Source organism: Panonychus citri, unplaced genomic scaffold (genome assembly GCF_014898815.1).
Source record: "Panonychus citri isolate SS breed McGregor unplaced genomic scaffold, ASM1489881v1 Contig00134, whole genome shotgun sequence".
In the NCBI taxonomy this organism is placed as follows: domain Eukaryota; kingdom Metazoa; phylum Arthropoda; class Arachnida; order Trombidiformes; family Tetranychidae; genus Panonychus; species Panonychus citri.
The window spans coordinates 625624-643967 of NW_026515539.1; the positions used below are offsets into that span (position 1 = coordinate 625624).

An 18344-nucleotide genomic window follows, 5' to 3' on the forward strand; every position below is an offset into this window, starting at 1 on the left:
ATGAATTACTACTAATTACTACCAACTATGGCACTATTAATACTATTATCACCTCTCTTTTTACAACACTTTTACCTTCTATGTCTCCAATAATCAAGATTCATAGATTTTCCTTAATTGTAGTTTCTGTCCAATTTAAAATTGAGTAAAAAACTCAGATAATTGCAAATTGTGACCTTAATTTTTACTTGTCTTCAATAGGTAAACTAATTGTAACAATTAACAACATTACATGTGATCTCCTATTATCCAACTATTTACTGAAACGTCAATAACCTTAACATTTGTTTTTTTTACAATTAACTCTGATTACCAATTTGATTGATTAATTTTTGTAATTGTATTACAATTCCAATGACCATGACTTAATTAACTGAAATATAACGCAATCAAATATCAAAATGAAAACTACGTCAACTCTTTTATTTGGTTTACAAATTGTTGATTTCGTTGAATGGTTAACATTGATTGTTTCACAATCAGTAGATTTGTTAACTCAATTTAATCAAATCGAAAATTTCTTTCACTTGATCTCTAATCGTGTACATGAAGATCTTAGCGAAAAGCATCCCCTCGACTATCTTTTCATCTCGAGTTTCATCGAGCGGAAGTTTCTCTTTCAATGGAGGATTAAGCCGATAATATGGAATCCCAAGTGACCCACACCAGGCCTTTGACCGCTGGACAACGTGATTATCGGGATGAGTGGCCAGTTTGACCACTAGCTCGCCCAGCGTGATGTATTTAATTGCTGATCTAAAGGCGCCAACTGGATTCTTACGGAAAGCCATGTTACCAAAATCGTAGTTACCAACGGAGATTGGCCTTGGTTTACCATTACCGATGGACAGGACAAGATTGAGTATCTCCGATGATGAATCGTCATCAATTGAAATTTTTGAACATGAAGATTTGTACAGTGAACTATTGTTATTGTTGAAGAATTCAGTTAAACAATCAAGTGTCGGATTATTGGACGTTAGACCGCCGTCAATAAACGGACCATAGGGTTTGAAAAAGGCTGGAGCTGCTGATGAGGCTCTAATTGCTTCCCATACGGCAAAATCATCTGATGACCTGTAGGGTTGACCATCCATTTGAATGGGCTCATTAAGGTCAATCTTTGGTAAGTAACTTCGGAATAGATAGAGACGAGGCGGGTCACGATCGGCTAATATCGCTGTGATCATTAGTTTTTTATCCGTAATTGAATTGATCTTCCGATCGGCGCCTATGTTACGCTTTAAAATCTGTTCTAATGCCTCAGTGTTATGTGGCCTTTTCGGGTTGAAAATTTCATCTTTCAACTCAAAATATTCGGCTCGTAGTTGTTTCAATGGCTTACCAACAACCAAGGAAGCAGCAATAATAGCGCCCGTTGAAGTGGCCCCGATCCAATCAAAATGATCTATCAACGGTTTATCAAGTAACTTTTGCAGTTCAAGTAAACTTTGAATTCCAAATAAACCCTTCATCCCACCGCCGTCGATACACAACATGTTGACCTTTTTCTGTCTGTTTTCTGTTGTTTTCGAGGAATTACAGTTCGAATCTGCAGTCAAATGTCTAAATGGATTAAAATATTGAGCAGGAATCGGATCAGGCCAAGTGGACAATGGATGACCATTGAAAACACCCTTGAAAGCACAACCATCTTTACAGCCGTAAGTCTTAGCCGGACATCTTGAGGCTCCTAATTTTTCAAGGACATATAACATATCCAAATGGTCTGGTGTTGATCGTTGGGATATACGATGTCTTGGAGTGTGATTTTTACTGTTAACCAAATTAAAATCACAATCGTAAACAATTAAGGCCTGAAAACCTTCACGAAATCCAACAGTAATCGAAAAGTGTATCGGTGCTTGTCCATTAGGTCCAGGGATGTCGACATTTGCCCCCGCATTGAGTAAAGGTAACATGCAATCAAGTCGCTTACTCCTAATCATTGAATGAAGTGGTGTTTCGTTTAACTGATTAACAGTCAACAATTTAAATCCAAAGCCAATTAACTGGGTCATCAGTTTCTGCCGTCTACACCAATGAAGTGGACTACCGGCGTGTTTACATTCACTGAAATCGATACCGGCCAACATTTCGGGAGTGAAATTGATTCGTTGCTCATCTTTGTTGACTCTTAATTGTGAAGATCTTTGGATAATATTTCTCGTCGAATCTTGATCAGATTCAATTCTTTTGAGGGTTAAAAGTCTTATCGTGAGTCCAATTCTCATGAATTCGTGAACATTACCAATCTTTTCATGGACACAGGCCAAATGGAACGGAGTATAACCTAACTGATTAACATGATGGAATAAAGTTAATCCATGAGCTTGGTGTAAATCTTTAATCACCAATCGTAATAAACTAGTTGAACTAATTGCTGATAAATGTAGGCAAGAATTACCTTCGAAATCAATCAGAGTTAAATCAGGTTTACATGTTAAAATCGCTTTAACCATTTCAATTTTTCCCGTTTTAATTGCAATTAACAGTGGAGTTTGAAGGTAATCGTTTTCATTATTGTTCAATTGATCACAACTAATTGGTAAGTTAAATACGTTAATCATTTCAAGAAAAGTGGCAATATGGATCCACTGCCAATCCATATGGGACAAAGCAACATCAACAATTGATTTGTAAGCTCGTAAAACTTTTTCTGTGGGGACAAACAAACGACAACAATTAAGAGGAAATTGTCTCCAATCAACTAATTAACTTACGTTTCGTTTTAAAGGTTATAAATCGCTCGATCTGCTCGAAAATGGCTGATAATCGGATTAGAATCCGTTCACTTTCCCGTTGATTGTTGGTCGAGAAAATTGTATAACCTCCTGATGAAGATGCTTTTTTAATTACAATTTGATAACGATAATTGTCCTTTGAATTACTATTATCATTGTACAAAAATATTCTTCCAATTGATTTGACTAATTGTAATCGTTTAATATAATCATCAGCTCGGTAATAAGTTTCATTTGAATATTCTGGTTGTCCTTTAATTGATTCACTAATTGATTGATTTTGAACACTAGACTCACCCATTGATGATTTAATTGATCTGAGATGATTTAATTTGATGAAAAAATAGACAACAACAAATCTATTCACAATTAAGGTTAAATTATTTCAACTAGAATCCTTGATTATTGTAACACTTTTTTTTTACTGACAATTTGTCTCATCGAAGAGTCAATTTCAATTTAGAATCTGTATTGAGCTAATTAAGGTGGAATTGTTGATTAATAAATTGTCAGTGGAAATTTAAATGTATCAAGTGTTTAAAAAAATATAATTTGTCAATTCAAGTGATTTATTTTTCTTGTGGCTTTGAGATCCAATGGAGATGTTGATGTTTAATTTAGTTGTAGTTTCGATCAATTGATTAGGATAAACTGGATGAAGGAAAAAAAATTGACTTTTCTCATTTATAAACAATTAACAAGGAAATTTGAGTTTGGTGTAAATGGCTTCTTTTGTTGGTAATCGTTGACTTAATTCAACTGGATCAAGTAAAATATCAATTGGTAGTTCAACCTTGGATATATCTTCCTCTTTTCTTGTGTATTCACGGATCATGTAATTTTTGTCAACCTTTAAGATAATAGAAGAAAAAATTAATTTGATTTAGACGATTGATAAGATGATTTACTGATTTTCGACTGTTTGAAACTTACTTCGTGATAGATTCTTGTGTCATGGATTCGCACCATTACTCCATCAACTCGAAGGAAATATCTGAGTAGAATGAAGAAGCAATGTCTCATCACTCTCTGTGAGAATTGGGAGAGAGAAAGAAAGAAATTAGATTTGATTCGATTCGATTTTGGGATTGGGAAATTTTGTTATGGAAAACTAACTATTTTAACGGAGCATTTGGCAACTCCATTATCTGCTAGTTCATCTTCAAAAAGATGAACTTCATCATAGAAAAGGATATTTTCTTTAACTTTAAGCTTTTCAATGTCAATCCGTTCGTTTGTTGGTTCTTCTAGTAAAGTTTGACCATCACGACTTGCAAGTAAATGACCCTTGTAGGTTGTGGTAAAAGTCCAGTCAAATGGATTGGGAACTCTTTTGATTGTTCAAAATCTTCTCTGCCTTTAACCATTCCTGAGAAACTTCAACTTTCATCCCTTCGGGAGCTGTTTTTGGAATTGACTTGAGTGCATTAAGACAATCAAACTCAAGACCAAATCCTTTCGTATTTTCCAAGCGTAAAATATTTTTAGCAAATGTCATATCAGGAAAATGGATAAGAGATAATTCTGAGTTAAATCTGTAAACAGAAAGAAAATTATTCTTTTAGAAAATAAATTAAACAAAACATCAACGGAAAGAGTTAAAAGCTAAAAAGACAATTGTTGCAAATATCTATTGACCATCATCACCATCAGAACAAGATTTGATTTCCAATCGATTGTCTAACACTTAGATCTACTTACTTGCAAAAAAGACACAATGGATTAGATGGTTTAATTTCACACCCATCGGAACAACTTGATTGTAAAATGTGACTCCGACGAGTAACAATTGACCAATTTTGAAAATTATACGTTTGTTGATAAATCCCATCAAAGTGAACACTATCAACCGGTTCTGACATTTCTCATGCACCAAGTGAACAATAACAACTTTCGAATAAAATTCCAGCCAGTCTAATACATAGGAGATAAAATTAATCAATTAATTAGAAGTTTAATTCAATTTAACTAAAGAATTTAAATTAAAAAGGTTTTCATTGTGTAACAAAATTGGAAAAAAACAAAACCAAATCCAAAACAAACACGAAAAAGTAAAAAGCGCCATCTGATTTCTAAGGTTCCAACCATTTTGGTAGAATTTTTTTTCAACCGTTTGGAGGGAAAAAACAAAAAACTGACTCACTTTTTCTTGTTGTTCTTTTCTGTGATTGTTGTTATTGTTTGTGGCTTTTTTTTGTTGCTTTTCCATTTTAATTGTTTGCAATTATGGTTCAACTGGTTGATAAAAGTGATAAAATTAATGAGAACTCACCTGTTGATACAGATTCTAAGGACAAATCAACGATCATCCTTTTCTATGAGATGGCTCAGTTATTGGAGATTAATCTTGACCTGGAAGTGTTGACTCTCTGTCGTCGGATGGTTGAGAATGGAGTTAATCCTAAGCTTCTGGCTCAAGTAATTACAGAAATTAAGAAACAAGATTAATCGATTTTAAATTTCTCACCTTTTCTAATGTTTAATTAAACAACAACAACAATTGGAAATGAATTTGAAAATCAAACTTTTAACATGAAAATAGTTATTCGCTCAATAGATGGCGACACTTCTTTTCATTAAAAGTTAATTGACTTTTTTAATTGTTTTCACTAATTTTCTGATGTTAATTGTCACTAAAATAGTTATAATTGTTCAACGATTCTCATCTACAAGGTTAGTTTATAATTTCATGTACAATTTGAGTTCAAATTATTCAAATCTTACGATTAAAGGAAAAATTTTTTTCTCTTCAATTTTTTGTTTCAAGTGATTATTTTCAATCACGCTAACTAATTACTAACTTAATTGTATTATAATCATCAATTAAATTACATCAGTCACTATTATGGACACGAGAAACCTTGACTTTTTAATAATCAACTGTTAATTCAACTAAATGTATAAATAAAAAGCTCGGATTAAATTGTTGAGATAAACAAATCAACAGGTTATCATTGTGTGTAAACAACAAATAGTATTTAATTAAGTTAATTGTTTGAAACTTTTTTTAAGAAAATCAAAATGCTCATACAAATCTACATTCTAATTAACCTTGTTAACCTATTCTGTTAATTGTGTCACAATTAACTTCAATACAGATTCTCTGTATAAACGGTTACATGTACACACCCAAATGGATCCATTAGTCTAATACCTGATTTAATTTGATTAACAATTAACCAAATTAAAAGTAATACACAATTAGTAAACAGGAGATTGAGAATGAGTATCAGCACCATCGTAGTAATGGTAACAAACAATAATCAGGCCTTTTACCTGTTCAGGTAATTTGTTTTCTCCTGTTGAATAAAAGTCAAGGTATTAATACAAATGATGGAAAGGTAAGAAATTATTTTCCCTTTTATCATCATCTCATCATCTCATCTCTCTCTCTCTCTCTCTCTCTCTTTCTCTCTCTTCTTGTTTTGTTTCATTCAGATTGAAACTCATTTGAGGTTTTAAATTTCATCTTCTATGATTTAACTGCCATCACCATTTAAACCAATAAACCACAACATCAACAATTGTGTTTACCTGATGAAGAAAATTATTTCTCACTTTTGGTGATTGTGTTTAGTGATCAGCTTGTTTGTAGCAATTAAATGCTGAGAGAGAGAGTTGATTAACTGTTGACAATTTGAATCTACAAGATCATCCAAGGATCATAAGTGGTCGACCTTTTCGATGACCTTAATTTGGGAGGAAAAGTCTTACCATTTTTACAATTTATTCTAAATCAACAACGAATTACCATGTAATCAGCCCCAAGGAAGTGAAAGAATCATCATCATTTCCATCAAAATATATCATCTCTCTTTCTCTTTCTCTCTCCCTCTCTCTCTCTCTCTTCATCTTCAATCTTATCTTCAGACTAACATTTACTCCACACACACATATAAACACCACTGATAACCACTCCTAAGAAAATATTATCAACGATAATCACCCAAGTCAATGGTGTAAAAATCTCATGAAACCTGTTCATTGATTCAAGTATTGTGTCTGATTGTTGAACAAAAATCAAAATATTTCCATCAAAATCAGTTAAATATTGTTAACAAACAAATTCACAAACATGTCAGGTAAGATTCAATTTCAAATTGCTAATCATTAACTAACCAAAACAATCAGTAATCAATATCAGCCATCTAATATTCAATATAATTTGAAATTGACTCTCTAATCAATTTCAAATTGTAATTAATTTTACCATCACCTTAACGAACCAAGATTAACACTAGACATTAATTGTTTCTCCGTTCATTTTATACACAATTTAGGAGCTAAAAAGATCGTCATTGTCAACCAAACATCGTCCGAGGTTCAAATTAGGGTCACTAATCCGTTTCGTGCCTTTGGAACTGAAACAATCAAAATGGGCAAAGAGATGAACTTTAATTTCACCCCTTGGCACAGTTGCGTTTGGGAGGAATACTTTTGGCTCAAAGTTTGGTACAACGGCAAATATTTAAAGGTGCCCGCTTATGGGAAAGGCCGTGGGTACGACGATTATGTTTACAAGATCCGACGGGAAGGCATTTGGGGTAAGCCGATTGGTTCAACGGAAACGAGTCGATTGTTAATCAAATGGCAATGAGACACATACAATATACCAGGATAACAATTAACTCTCACCAACCTTTATAATAATCTCTCCATTTTTTATTATCAGCAATTTGTCTGTTAAATTGTCCAATTAACAGTTACGAAAATGGGAAAACTTTGATACCTGTTATTACCTTCATTTACAATTAACCATTGTTTAAATCATCATCATTAATTGAATATAAATTGGTAAATGGAAAACACAATCAATGGACTTTTAATCAACAGCAACAATTGATTGTTACGATTAAATATATTTCTCTCTCTCTCTCTACTCATCATGATTCTTCAGAATTGTCCTTGAGTAATTTTTGTTTTAAATCAACAATTGAATTTAATTTCTATCGTTGTGTTGTTTGTACATCTTACAATCTAATTGATTAACCAAAGAGTGGAAAAAAAAACTTGACTAAATTAGACAATTGGTAATTTGGACAAGGTTAATTTGATTGTAACAATTTAAATCAATCCAAGAGTTTGAATGTAAATTTATACTCTTATTGATTAAATGAGATTTTGCTGGTTAATTGTTGGGAATTATTATTCCAACTGGTGAATTATATTAATCAGCAACAACTAAGTTGCTGATTTAACAATTAATTGTGAGTTAATGTACAATGAAAAATTAGGAAAAGGAGGTTAATCTACTTGAATCAAAATGAAATTATTGTTAATTGTTGTTTATTTACTGATTACACTGAAACAATTATAGTAAATCAATTGAGTGAATTATTTACTAATTCAGATTATCAAAAATTGATTGTGGTCTCTTAACAATCAAGACATGTTTACCATTGAGAAACCTGGATAATTAGCAAGGTCAATGAACAGTTAAACCTATTTACAATTAAGTTAATTGTGAGATTTGTAGTTAAGGAATAGAGGCTTGAAAATGATGAAAGATTAACAAATAGTCACAATTGAAAGTGAAAATTATGAATCTTAATCAGATTGATTAACTATCAAGAGAAGCAAAATTTAAAAGTTGAACAATTAAAAAAAAATTTGTTCATTCAATGATTTCCAAATAATTAAACCAACAATTAAACCGGTTGGTAAACAATTACACCAACTGTCCAAGCAATTAAAGTCACTTGAGCTAATTGTAATGTAAACAATTTACCTGAAGGTAAAAATTTTGTCTCTTAATTAAAGTTAATTACAAGTCAACTAATCAAAATTGATCCACTGATTCTCGTGTCAAATAAACTGGATTAAATTAAGACTTACTGGTGATTACTGGTTATCTAAAAATACTCAAATTAGATTTCTCAATTAATTTACAACATTCAATTTAGAAAAAGTAATCAATTAATTACCAAAGATTGAACTTTACTAATAATTAAATAATACAATTCTATTAATAGGATAACTGAGACTATTAATAATCTTTGTAAATAAAATATTATCAGTCAATCTAAGGTAATTTAATGGTGAATTAACTTAAGCTTAATCACTTTGTATATGTATACCTTGTTATCTTGATTGTTGATTTGATTTAAACTCCCAATTACCATGATCACCACCTCTTTTCAATCATCAAGTGGATATAATAAACAGGGAAAATAAATTTCAAGTTCATATCCTCAAGCTAATCAGTGACAGAGAGACACAATATTAACCTTGGACAAGTTGGTGAGATAAATGGTGAACGCAGTGATCACAACAATTTAAATTGATTGTCCTTCATTCAGGTAAAATCCTGTGGAAGAGAAAGAAAAAGTTAATTATCAACATCATTCAATTGTAATCTAGCGATATAATAACATAGGAGATCACTAATTGTGAATCAGTTTAAATTTTGTCTATGAAACGACAACAACTTTTTGTTTTGTTTTGTTCCCTTTGTTTGTGTTTATAGTAAATTAGTTAATCAAATTGTTATCATTTGTGATTAATAGAAACAGAAATACAACAAAAAAAAAAGATGAAAGATTCTTGTGAAAAACAATTAACTGAATTTCGAGAAAAATTGTCAACTCAAAATCGAACCAAGAATTTAAATCTTGACGATAAATTGTTATTACGATTTTTACGATCTCGAGATGGTGATGTGTCCGAGTCAATGTCCACTCTTCTTGCTTATATCGATATAATTGATAAACGATCGGATCTTTTTTCTTGGAGTGAGGATATTAAAAAGGTGGTCAATTCTGGTGTTTATGTCCAGTATCCGGAGAGGACATCAGATGGATGTGTGGTCAGTTTGGTGACACCAAGTAAATGGAATCCAAGTGACTATTCATATAGTATTTATATTAAATTGGTCATCTTTATGATTGAAATGTCTCTTTTGGATGAAGAGGTTCAGAAAAATGGTTTCATTGTGGTCATCGATATGAGTGGAATCCGATGGACACACATTTACCATACTGGTGTTTCCGATGCTAAATTGTTTTCCGATCTCACGGAACGTATATTACCTCGTAAATTGGTTTCTCTTCATTTTGTTAATGCCAATAAATTACAAGACGCTGGTCTCATGTTGTTCAGGCCATTTATGACTTCGTCCACCAAGAAAATCATGCACTTCCATGGGAAAGATTATTCAACTTTACATTCATTTGTTTCACCAAATCTTTTACCAGAATCACTTGGAGGATCAGCCAAAGATTATCCAACTTCAATGTACAATCAATTGCTTGAGAAACACAAGGAAGAGGTGATGCAAATTTGGGATCAATTTAGAAAAATCAAAAATTGAATCAATCAAATTAACAAGTAACAAAAAGATATTATTTAAAATTTATCCATAGGAATTAATTAGTGGGATAATTAACTCCTTCCATCCAACCATTGTTATTGTATTACTTTTTTAGATCAAGGATCATTGGTTAATCATGATTGTTAATCATTGACTTTTTCTTTTTATATTTACTCAATGGTTAAAATCTTCAATTTGATCTTCAAAAATGGATATTAATAAAACTTTTCACTTCTTTGATAGAGTCCAAAAATGTCCGCTGGCTATTTAATAAAACTGACCACTTTATCAGTTGAATTGGTAATGACAATTTAAAGTTGTTGTTGTTGTTGTTGTCGTGTGCGTGTTTGTGTTTGTTTGTCCTTAACATTAATCAACTGATTAGCTTTTATATTCTTGATCATTAAAGGTCATCATCTTAATTATATTATATAATCCAGCCTAATGAGCGTAATCGTCGTCTTAATAAGTTTTGTTTCTTGATTGATTAAGCTTTTTTTCCTGATTGACGGATCCATAATAATTAAAAGAGGAAAAGAGAGTTGATGAAATGAACAGTTAATTGTAAGCAATCAACAATTAATTATTATATCAAACAGGTTATTTCCAAGGTTCCAAATTAATTAATCCAGTCCTCACTAAGTGAAAGTGATAAAAAGTAAGAATTAACAGTTAAGGGTTAATCATTAATGTACCATTGTTTCAACTGATTGGTTACCATTTTTATCAATAACCAATATCAATATTTATAATTTAATAAGTTGATTATTCAAGTGATTCCGGGAAATTGTCAACAACGATGACCAAACTTGACCTGATGGTGGTGGAAAATTTCACTAGTAAATCACAGATCCAATCTAAATCAGTGTTGGATGAATTTCGTGATCGAGTCCAGTCCAATCGTAAAACCTCAGGATACAATTTAAGTGACCAATTGTTATTACAATTTTTATCATCTCGAGAATACAATCAAACGGAAGCGTTAACCATATTGTCCAATTATTTGACGGTAGTTAATGAGAGGCCAGACTTATTTTCGTGGAGAGAGGAGTTAAAAAGAGTGGCCAATGACGGGATTTATGTTCATTATCCGATTAATAATGTTAACGGAAGTAAAGTGGTCATAATTAAACCCGGTTCTTGGAATCCAAATGTAATTAGTTTCGAGCAATGGTTTCCACAGACTTTGTTTTTCTGTGAGATCAGTTTAATGGATCGATCGGTTCAACAGAATGGGATTATCGGTATAATCGATATGCGAAATCTTTCCTGGTCACAAATTTATCACATCGGTGTTTCTGGTAGTCGATTGGCCTCACACATAACCGATTATTGTTTTCCTTGGACTATTCAAAGTGCCCATTTAATTTACGAGAATCGATTGACCAATATGGCATTTAATTTGTTTAAACCATTTCTTTCAGCTAAATTACGTCAAAGAATTAATTTCCATGGATCCAATTTGGAAACTTTGTACAAATTTGTTCCCAAATCAAATTTACCACCTTCATTAGGAGGAACTAATCAAGAATTTTCTGGTGAATTTTACAATAATATTCTTGACCAACATAAACAATCAGTTCTTGACCATTGGCAATCTTTGAGGAAAAGGAAAGTGTCCAATTAATGTTAAATTGTCCATCTTTTTTTTCTCGTTCTTCTATTCCTTGTTTTGTTTGTATCATCGTTAACTGTTACTCAATAGTAATAGAGGAAAAATAAATCAAAAGTAGACAATTAAAGTAATGTTTGCGACATTTTCCATTTTGATTTCGTAATGATGATTTCCCCAAATCAATGATTATCCTTCTGATATCGTAAATAAAATTCATCTGCACGCTCGTCACTGTTAATTTACAACTCAAGGTGAATAACACAGATTAGAGGATCTCTCTTGTTTTTTTTGCTCTCTTTTTCTCTCTCCATCTAAACGCCTACAACTGCTTCCTACTTGAATTGGAATTTAATCTTTAATTGTTGTTGTTGATAACCCACAGGAAAAGAGAGCCAATTTTAGGTAGAAAAATATAACACGCAACAGGCGAGAGAGAAAATGGAAAAGTTATACTTTAAGGTTATCATTTTTGTTCCATCTGATACAATTTTCTCTTTCTTCTTGTTTTCATCGTGAGTTTATTAACAGCTTAGGTTTCGTGGTCATTCTGGTTGATGAATTGGCGATGATTCTGCAAAAAAAGAGATACGAAATTACGGTGAGAAAAGAGAGAAAGAGAGAGAAAAAAGTAAATACGTAAGGAAGAAAAGATTAGAAAACAACAAACGTCGACAGAGGAAATTGAAACAAGTTTAGAATATTCGGATGATGATGATGATGATGATGATGATGATGAAGACAATCAGGAAATTGAATTTAACCAATTGGGAAGCTCCACGGTAACTTCATCATCATTACATCACTTTCTTTTTCTCTTTCTCTTTTCTACCCCTGAATTTTTCCCTTTCATCCACCAACATCACACTCATCATTGAGCTTCTCTCTCTTTCTATTTTTCTCCCTTCTCTTTATCTTCATGGATCCAGAATTTTTGACACAACAGGATCAGAGAAAGAGAAAGAAAGAAAGAGAATAAACAAGACAAGTTCTGTGCGAAAGAAAACAACAAATTAATTTTCTCTCCATCTTCATGATCCTGAATACAAATGATGGCGAACAGAAAAAGAGAAAAAAAACCCAACACTTACCAGTAAAGAAAAACAAATGATGCGACAATGAAGAAAAAGAAATGGAAATGGAAAAGGAGAAATAGAAAATATTAATTATAACGATGACAATTAACGTGTCATTAGTTAATCAATCAATTGTTATTCTCGTTAATTCAAACATCAGGTGAACATCGAACAACATCAATTCGATGGTCGATACATCGGATTGATGTTCTTTCGATGTTCTTATGGTGACGTTGCTTTGATTCTCTTTCTGTTTTCTCTTTAAAATCATCATCATCTTTTTCTCTCTCTTTCTTTACTTTCTTTCTAATTCCACACTTTCTCAGTCTCTCTTTCTTTGTTCAGTTTAAAAGATTAAAAGTGTTCAGGTTGTTCTCTCTTTTTTGGAAAATCTCTCCGGCTTAAGCCGATAAATCCAATTGCTTTAAATTGTTTCACTTTAATTGACATTGTCTGTGGTTAATTAGTAACAAAAGATTGTCTTTTCTTTATTTCCATTGGTTGACATCATAGTTGAAATAATTTTTTTCTTCTTTTCTTTTTAAATTATTTTTCACTTTTTTCTCTCTTTGTGGATTTATAATATTTCACCATGAGAGTGATACTTATCTTTTGTCTTGCCGTTAATCTGGTCTTTACCTCGGAAGTTAAAAAAGAGGAAAATGTTCTAGTTTTAAATAAATCTAATTTCGATGGTGTAATCAAAGAGAACAAATATGTTTTGGTTGAATTCTGTGAGTAATTTTCCATTTTCTTTTCTATTCTCCAAAAGTGTTGACTTGTCAGTTTTTTCTCTTTCTTTTTCTCTCTCTCTCTCTCTCTCTTTCCATTTTTTTCCTTGCTTGATTTTCAAGTTTTTCTCCTAATTTCTAACCAATATAATTATTTAATTTGCTTCTTTTTTCTCTTAATGTTCAAGAATGACCTTTGCTTTATCTTGACTTTAATTTTGGCTTTGTTAATTCACTCTGTAGTAATTGATCATTGGTTAAATTTTTTCTTTTATCTTTTCTAGATGCACCTTGGTGTGGTCATTGTAAAGCTTTAGCTCCTGAATATGCAAAGGCAGCTACAAGCCTTGCTGATGAAGGATCTGAAATCCTTTTGGCTAAGGTTGATGCTACTGAGGAAACTGATTTAGCTGAAAAATATGAAGTTCGAGGTTATCCAACTCTTAAATTTTTCCGAAATGGTCAAGCATCTGAGTATAATGGTGGTCGAACTGCTGACGATATACTCAAATGGGTTAAGAAAAAGACTGGACCTCCAGCCCTTACCCTTGAATCCGTTGAAGATGCCAACAAACTTAAAGATTCCGCTGAGGTTGCCGTCGTTGGTTTCTTCAAGGAAGGTGAAAGTGATGCTGCCAAAGCTTTCCTTGAAGTTGCTGCTACCATGGATGATCATCCATTTGGTATCACCTCTAATGATGCTGTTTTCAAAGAATTTTCCGTCTCCAAGGATGGTGTTGTTCTTTTCAAGAAATTTGATGAAAAACGTAACGATCTTTTCGAAGATATCACCCAAGAGAGTCTTAAAAAATTCATCACCAGTAACAGTCTTCCTCTTGTTGTTGATTTTAGCCATGAGGTAGGTTTCCACCCCTTCATCTTCATCACTAGTCTTTGTGTGTGTGTGTGTTTTTGATGGTTCAATGAGCACTTTGCTTTCTTCTTCCTCAATCAACTTGAACAAATTTAAAATTTTCTTCTCTTTACCTTTTTCCCCACCTTATAAACCTTTACCAACAATCATCTTTTTTCTATCTTCTCTTGTTCATCAACTTGTTTTTCTTTTCTTTCTCTCTCTCTCGCTCTCTCCTTATAGACTGCTCAAAAGATTTTCGGAGGTGAAATTAAGTTCCATAATTTACTTTTCCTTAGTAAGAAGGCAAGCAGCTATGAAAAAATTGTCGAAGGTTTTAGAATTGTTGCTAAAGAATTCCGTAATAAGGTTCTTTTTGTCACAATTAACACCGATATTGAAGATCATGAGCGAATCATGGACTTCTTCGGACTTAAGATTGAAGATGCACCAGGTATGAGATTGATCCGACTTGAAGAAGATATGATCAAATACAAGCCTGAAACCTCTGAAATCAATGAAGAAAACATCCGATCATTTGTACAAGGTGTTATTGACGGTAAAATTAAGGTAATCTATCATAATGGTTTAAATCATTGGAATTTTGTAATAATTTATTCTTCTTTCATTTTATTATTAGAAACATCTCTTAACACAAGACGTTCCAAGCGATTGGGACAAACAACCCGTTAAAGTATTAGTTGGTAAAAACTTCGATGAAGTCGCTCTTGATAAGAGCAAAGATGTTTTAGTCGAATTCTGTAAGTACTAAAAAATAACGAACAAAATTGGAAATTTGAAATTTTCGATTGGCTTTGCATCTCAATGTATTAGGAAGAAGTTGTCTAATTACAATCATTTTTTCCTTGTTTTACTTTTTGGGGACAAAGTAAACACACTGAGTAAACACTCAATTGTATCAGTGTCTTTTCATTTCTTCCTGGTTTATAACATTTTACTAATCATCACAATTTAATCTAACTTTTTTACACTTTATCTTTTTACTAATAGATGCTCCATGGTGTGGACACTGCAAACAATTGGTGCCTATCTATGATGCCCTTGGTGAAAAATACAAGGACAATGCTAATGTTGTTATCGCCAAAATGGACGCTACTGCCAATGAATTAGAGCACACAAAGATTAACAGTTTCCCAACAATTAAACTTTTCAAAAAAGATACCAATGAGGTAAGTGTTTTTCCCCATAGGATTTCTCAAGCTCAAACCATACAACAACAACAACGAAATGATTCCATTTTGAATACTAACACCAATTCAACAATCAACAATTTAACTAACATTTTGTAGATATTTAGCTTATTAGCATCTTAATTATCGGTGATGGCAAAAAAATGATCTATAAGGGTAATTGCCTAATCAGGTAGTAGCTCAGGATTTTAGATAAATTATCTCTATTTGATTTTTTGTCTTCTCAAAGCCCACTTGATATATTCATTTATTAATTTTGTTAATTGTCACCAAACTAAAATGATTGAGTTAATATTACCAAACATGATAATTAGGTTGTTGAATATAATGGTGAACGAACCTTGGATGGTCTGAGCAAATTCATCGAGACCAACGGAGAATATGGTCGAGCCGCTCCTCAGGAGGTATCATATTTACTAATTATTTCAATATTTTCTGCCATTTTTCTTGCCATGGTGTTCCTACCCACTCTCCCCTTACCCTTTAATCCGGTACAATCCTTATATCCCAAGGTGTTGGATTACAATGGGGAAAGAACCTTAGAGGGATTATCCCAATTCATTGATAGCGATGGAAAACTTGGTGCTAGTCCTAAAAAAGAGGTTTGATCTAACTCTACACTTACTAATTTAAACTAATTTCTCCCTCCCTCTATCACTTCCTCCTCCTCCTCCTCAACTCGGTTCCCCTCCCAAAAGTATCCATCTTTTTGAATACTAATCAATATTAACCATATTAACTATTCACTAATTGCATACAGTGCAAATGAAAGTTTATTAGACATGTTTCTTCAACTTTAGTTGCGTAATATTGTTTATATTATGAAAATCTATTTCTGTTAAATTTCAAACTCACTAATCCTCATGGATTCTGTTTTGAAACTGGAAGGAAAAGAAAAGATCATTAACCATTTGAAAGGTCTTTTCTATTCCACTTATACTCTTAACTTTACGATTACAATGATTAACTTTTTACTTTCATTTGCTCTATGCGCTAACACTAATTGCTCCTGCTAAATTCAGCCAATTACATGTCCATGAAAATCAAATCAACATTCACTTTTTCACAAAACCTTTCCTTCATCTTGATCTCCCCATGTTCTATTCAATTCTTCTCAAGCAATAACTCTTTTCTTCAGGTTAATTGTTACAAATTCTGTGCACCATAACTAATCGAATCTTTTTTATATTCTTTTTTTTTACCACAGGAGATCGACGAAGAAGAGGAGAAAGAAGAAAAAGCCGATCCCAAGAAAGATGAATTGTAAAACTCGTCTGATGAAATGTTTTTTTTCTAACTTAATCAACATCTACACGGGAACAACCATCATCTAATTTTATGATAATTAAGATTAAAAATGTACTCATTTCTCCGTTTAATCGTCGCATTTACAAATTTCTAACAATTGTCTCCTTAATCTCTCTTTTCTGCTCTCTCTCTATCTCACCTTCCTTTCTTTCACTCTTTTAACTGTCTCACAATCGATCAAAAAAAAATGTAATCACACTCAGAAAAGATTAGCCCATGTCAAGCTTAAGTTTCATATTCAGTTGATTACTTATCAGATTGTAAAGTCTCTCCCACCTCAATCAACTGATTTATTTATATCAACAGTTTCACTAAAAAAATTATCCTATGGTCTTTCACCTTAGCTTGATTTTTTTGTTCATTTGGTTAACTACTCTGAGAAATTAATCTTCCAAAACTTTCAACTATCTGCAAAAATTTAGTTATCATTTATGGGTGTGTACAATCAACAAAACTTTAGAAATGTTCAAAATATTTTTTATAATTCGTAATAATTAAATCTAGTTGTCCTGTGATTCATTTAAATGAGTTGTTAATTGATTCTTTTCAATGGGAAGAAGAAAGAAAATTTGACAATTGATTAGAAATTAAATGTCAAAGTTTAATTTTCGCGTCTCTGGTTTGCGACAAAATCAAAATGTTTCAATTTCTATGGGAGGAAATGAGAGTATTTGTAAGGAATGAAATGAATGAATTACGGTGGTGTCCTTGACCTTGATCGATTTCGACGGTACCTTGGAGGTGATCGTGAATACCTTCGATTACGACGAGGCATAGATCGACGTCCCCATCCACCGCCACCTCCTCGTCTCATTGGAGGTCCGCCGTAGTTTCCACGTGGTTTCTGTGAGAAGACAAGACTGACTGTTATTTCTTGTCCGTCTACTTGACCACCGTCCATGTATTTGATTGATTTATCAGCATGTTCCGGTTTCTCAAAGTCAACATATGCAAAGCCACGGGAAAGATGAGGATGTATACGATCAGGTGGCATGTCAACACTTCTAATTGGTCCATAAATACTGAAAATTTCTGAAACATGATCTTTGGTTACATTTTTAGTTAATCTGCCAACATGAATCTTAGAAGCTCGAGGAATTGGACTTTTCCGATGTCTTGCTGATGAAGATTTACGCTTATCTCCATCTCCAGAGGCAGATGAACGTGAGGATGAGCGTGAAGATGAATGTGAAGATGAACGAGAAGATGATGCAGATCTAGATCGTGACCGAGATCGTGATCGAGATCGAGATCGAGATGACCTTGAACGAGATCGTGAACGAGATCGAGAACCAGATGAACTTGATCCACTGGAACCACTTGACGATGAACTTTCACTAGAAGATGAAGAACTAGACATTATTTCAAAATATCGAATAAAAAATTAAATCAAAACAAAGAAAAAACCATTTATAGGGTAACCTAAAAACCGGAAACCGAGAAAAAAACCAGCGAGGGAACGATTACTAATTACGAATAGAAAATTCTATTAAAAATTTA

The 18344-nt window shown here is 32.6% G+C and overlaps 7 protein-coding genes across 8 annotated transcripts; 4 read left to right on the top strand and 3 right to left on the bottom strand.

Annotated features, from left to right (window-relative positions):
• Nucleotides 1-396: 396 nt before the first annotated feature.
• Nucleotides 397-3133, bottom strand: LOC128391096 (85/88 kDa calcium-independent phospholipase A2-like). Its single transcript, XM_053350942.1, has 2 exons — nt 2724-3133; nt 397-2659 (listed from the first exon to the last, which is right to left on the bottom strand). The coding sequence occupies exons 1-2, from the start codon at nt 3043-3045 to the stop codon at nt 492-494; spliced, it is 2490 nt and encodes an 829-aa protein (XP_053206917.1). The 5' UTR covers nt 3046-3133; the 3' UTR covers nt 397-491.
• A 140-nt stretch (nt 3134-3273) lies between these two features.
• Nucleotides 3274-4774, bottom strand: LOC128391099 (TIP41-like protein). Its single transcript, XM_053350945.1, is given in 5 exon segments — nt 3274-3594; nt 3678-3773; nt 3861-4080; nt 4082-4279; nt 4446-4774. Coding segments are annotated over 5 exon segments (831 nt in total). The 5' UTR covers nt 4607-4774; the 3' UTR covers nt 3274-3438.
• A 1406-nt stretch (nt 4775-6180) lies between these two features.
• On the top strand, nt 6181-7623 carry LOC128391104 (uncharacterized). Its single transcript, XM_053350950.1, has 2 exons — nt 6181-6826; nt 7025-7623. The coding sequence occupies exons 1-2, from the start codon at nt 6820-6822 to the stop codon at nt 7339-7341; spliced, it is 324 nt and encodes a 107-aa protein (XP_053206925.1). The 5' UTR covers nt 6181-6819; the 3' UTR covers nt 7342-7623.
• Nucleotides 7624-8847: 1224 nt separating this feature from the next.
• On the top strand, nt 8848-10306 carry LOC128391101 (alpha-tocopherol transfer protein-like). Its single transcript, XM_053350948.1, has one exon. The coding sequence runs from the start codon at nt 9277-9279 to the stop codon at nt 10051-10053; it is 777 nt and encodes a 258-aa protein (XP_053206923.1). The 5' UTR covers nt 8848-9276; the 3' UTR covers nt 10054-10306.
• A 156-nt stretch (nt 10307-10462) lies between these two features.
• On the top strand, nt 10463-11812 carry LOC128391100 (alpha-tocopherol transfer protein-like). The gene has a single exon (XM_053350946.1). The coding sequence runs from the start codon at nt 10853-10855 to the stop codon at nt 11678-11680; it is 828 nt and encodes a 275-aa protein (XP_053206921.1). The 5' UTR covers nt 10463-10852; the 3' UTR covers nt 11681-11812.
• Nucleotides 11813-13030: 1218 nt separating this feature from the next.
• Nucleotides 13031-16915, top strand: LOC128391097 (protein disulfide-isomerase 2-like). 2 transcript variants are annotated; one of them, XM_053350943.1, is made up of 7 exons: nt 13031-13475; nt 13757-14331; nt 14569-14895; nt 14966-15086; nt 15337-15515; nt 15851-15940; nt 16744-16915. In XM_053350943.1, the coding sequence occupies exons 1-7, from the start codon at nt 13334-13336 to the stop codon at nt 16801-16803; spliced, it is 1494 nt and encodes a 497-aa protein (XP_053206918.1). In that variant the 5' UTR covers nt 13031-13333; the 3' UTR covers nt 16804-16915. The 2 variants fall into 2 exon arrangements, with proteins under 2 accessions (XP_053206918.1, XP_053206919.1); XM_053350944.1 differs by lacking the exon at nt 15851-15940 and adding an exon at nt 16049-16138.
• Nucleotides 16916-17424: 509 nt separating this feature from the next.
• LOC128391103 (RNA-binding protein with serine-rich domain 1-like) lies at nt 17425-18283 on the bottom strand. Its single transcript, XM_053350949.1, has one exon. It carries the CDS (start codon nt 18202-18204, stop codon nt 17539-17541), a length of 666 nt encoding a protein of 221 aa, XP_053206924.1. The 5' UTR covers nt 18205-18283; the 3' UTR covers nt 17425-17538.
• Nucleotides 18284-18344: the final 61 nt, after the last annotated feature.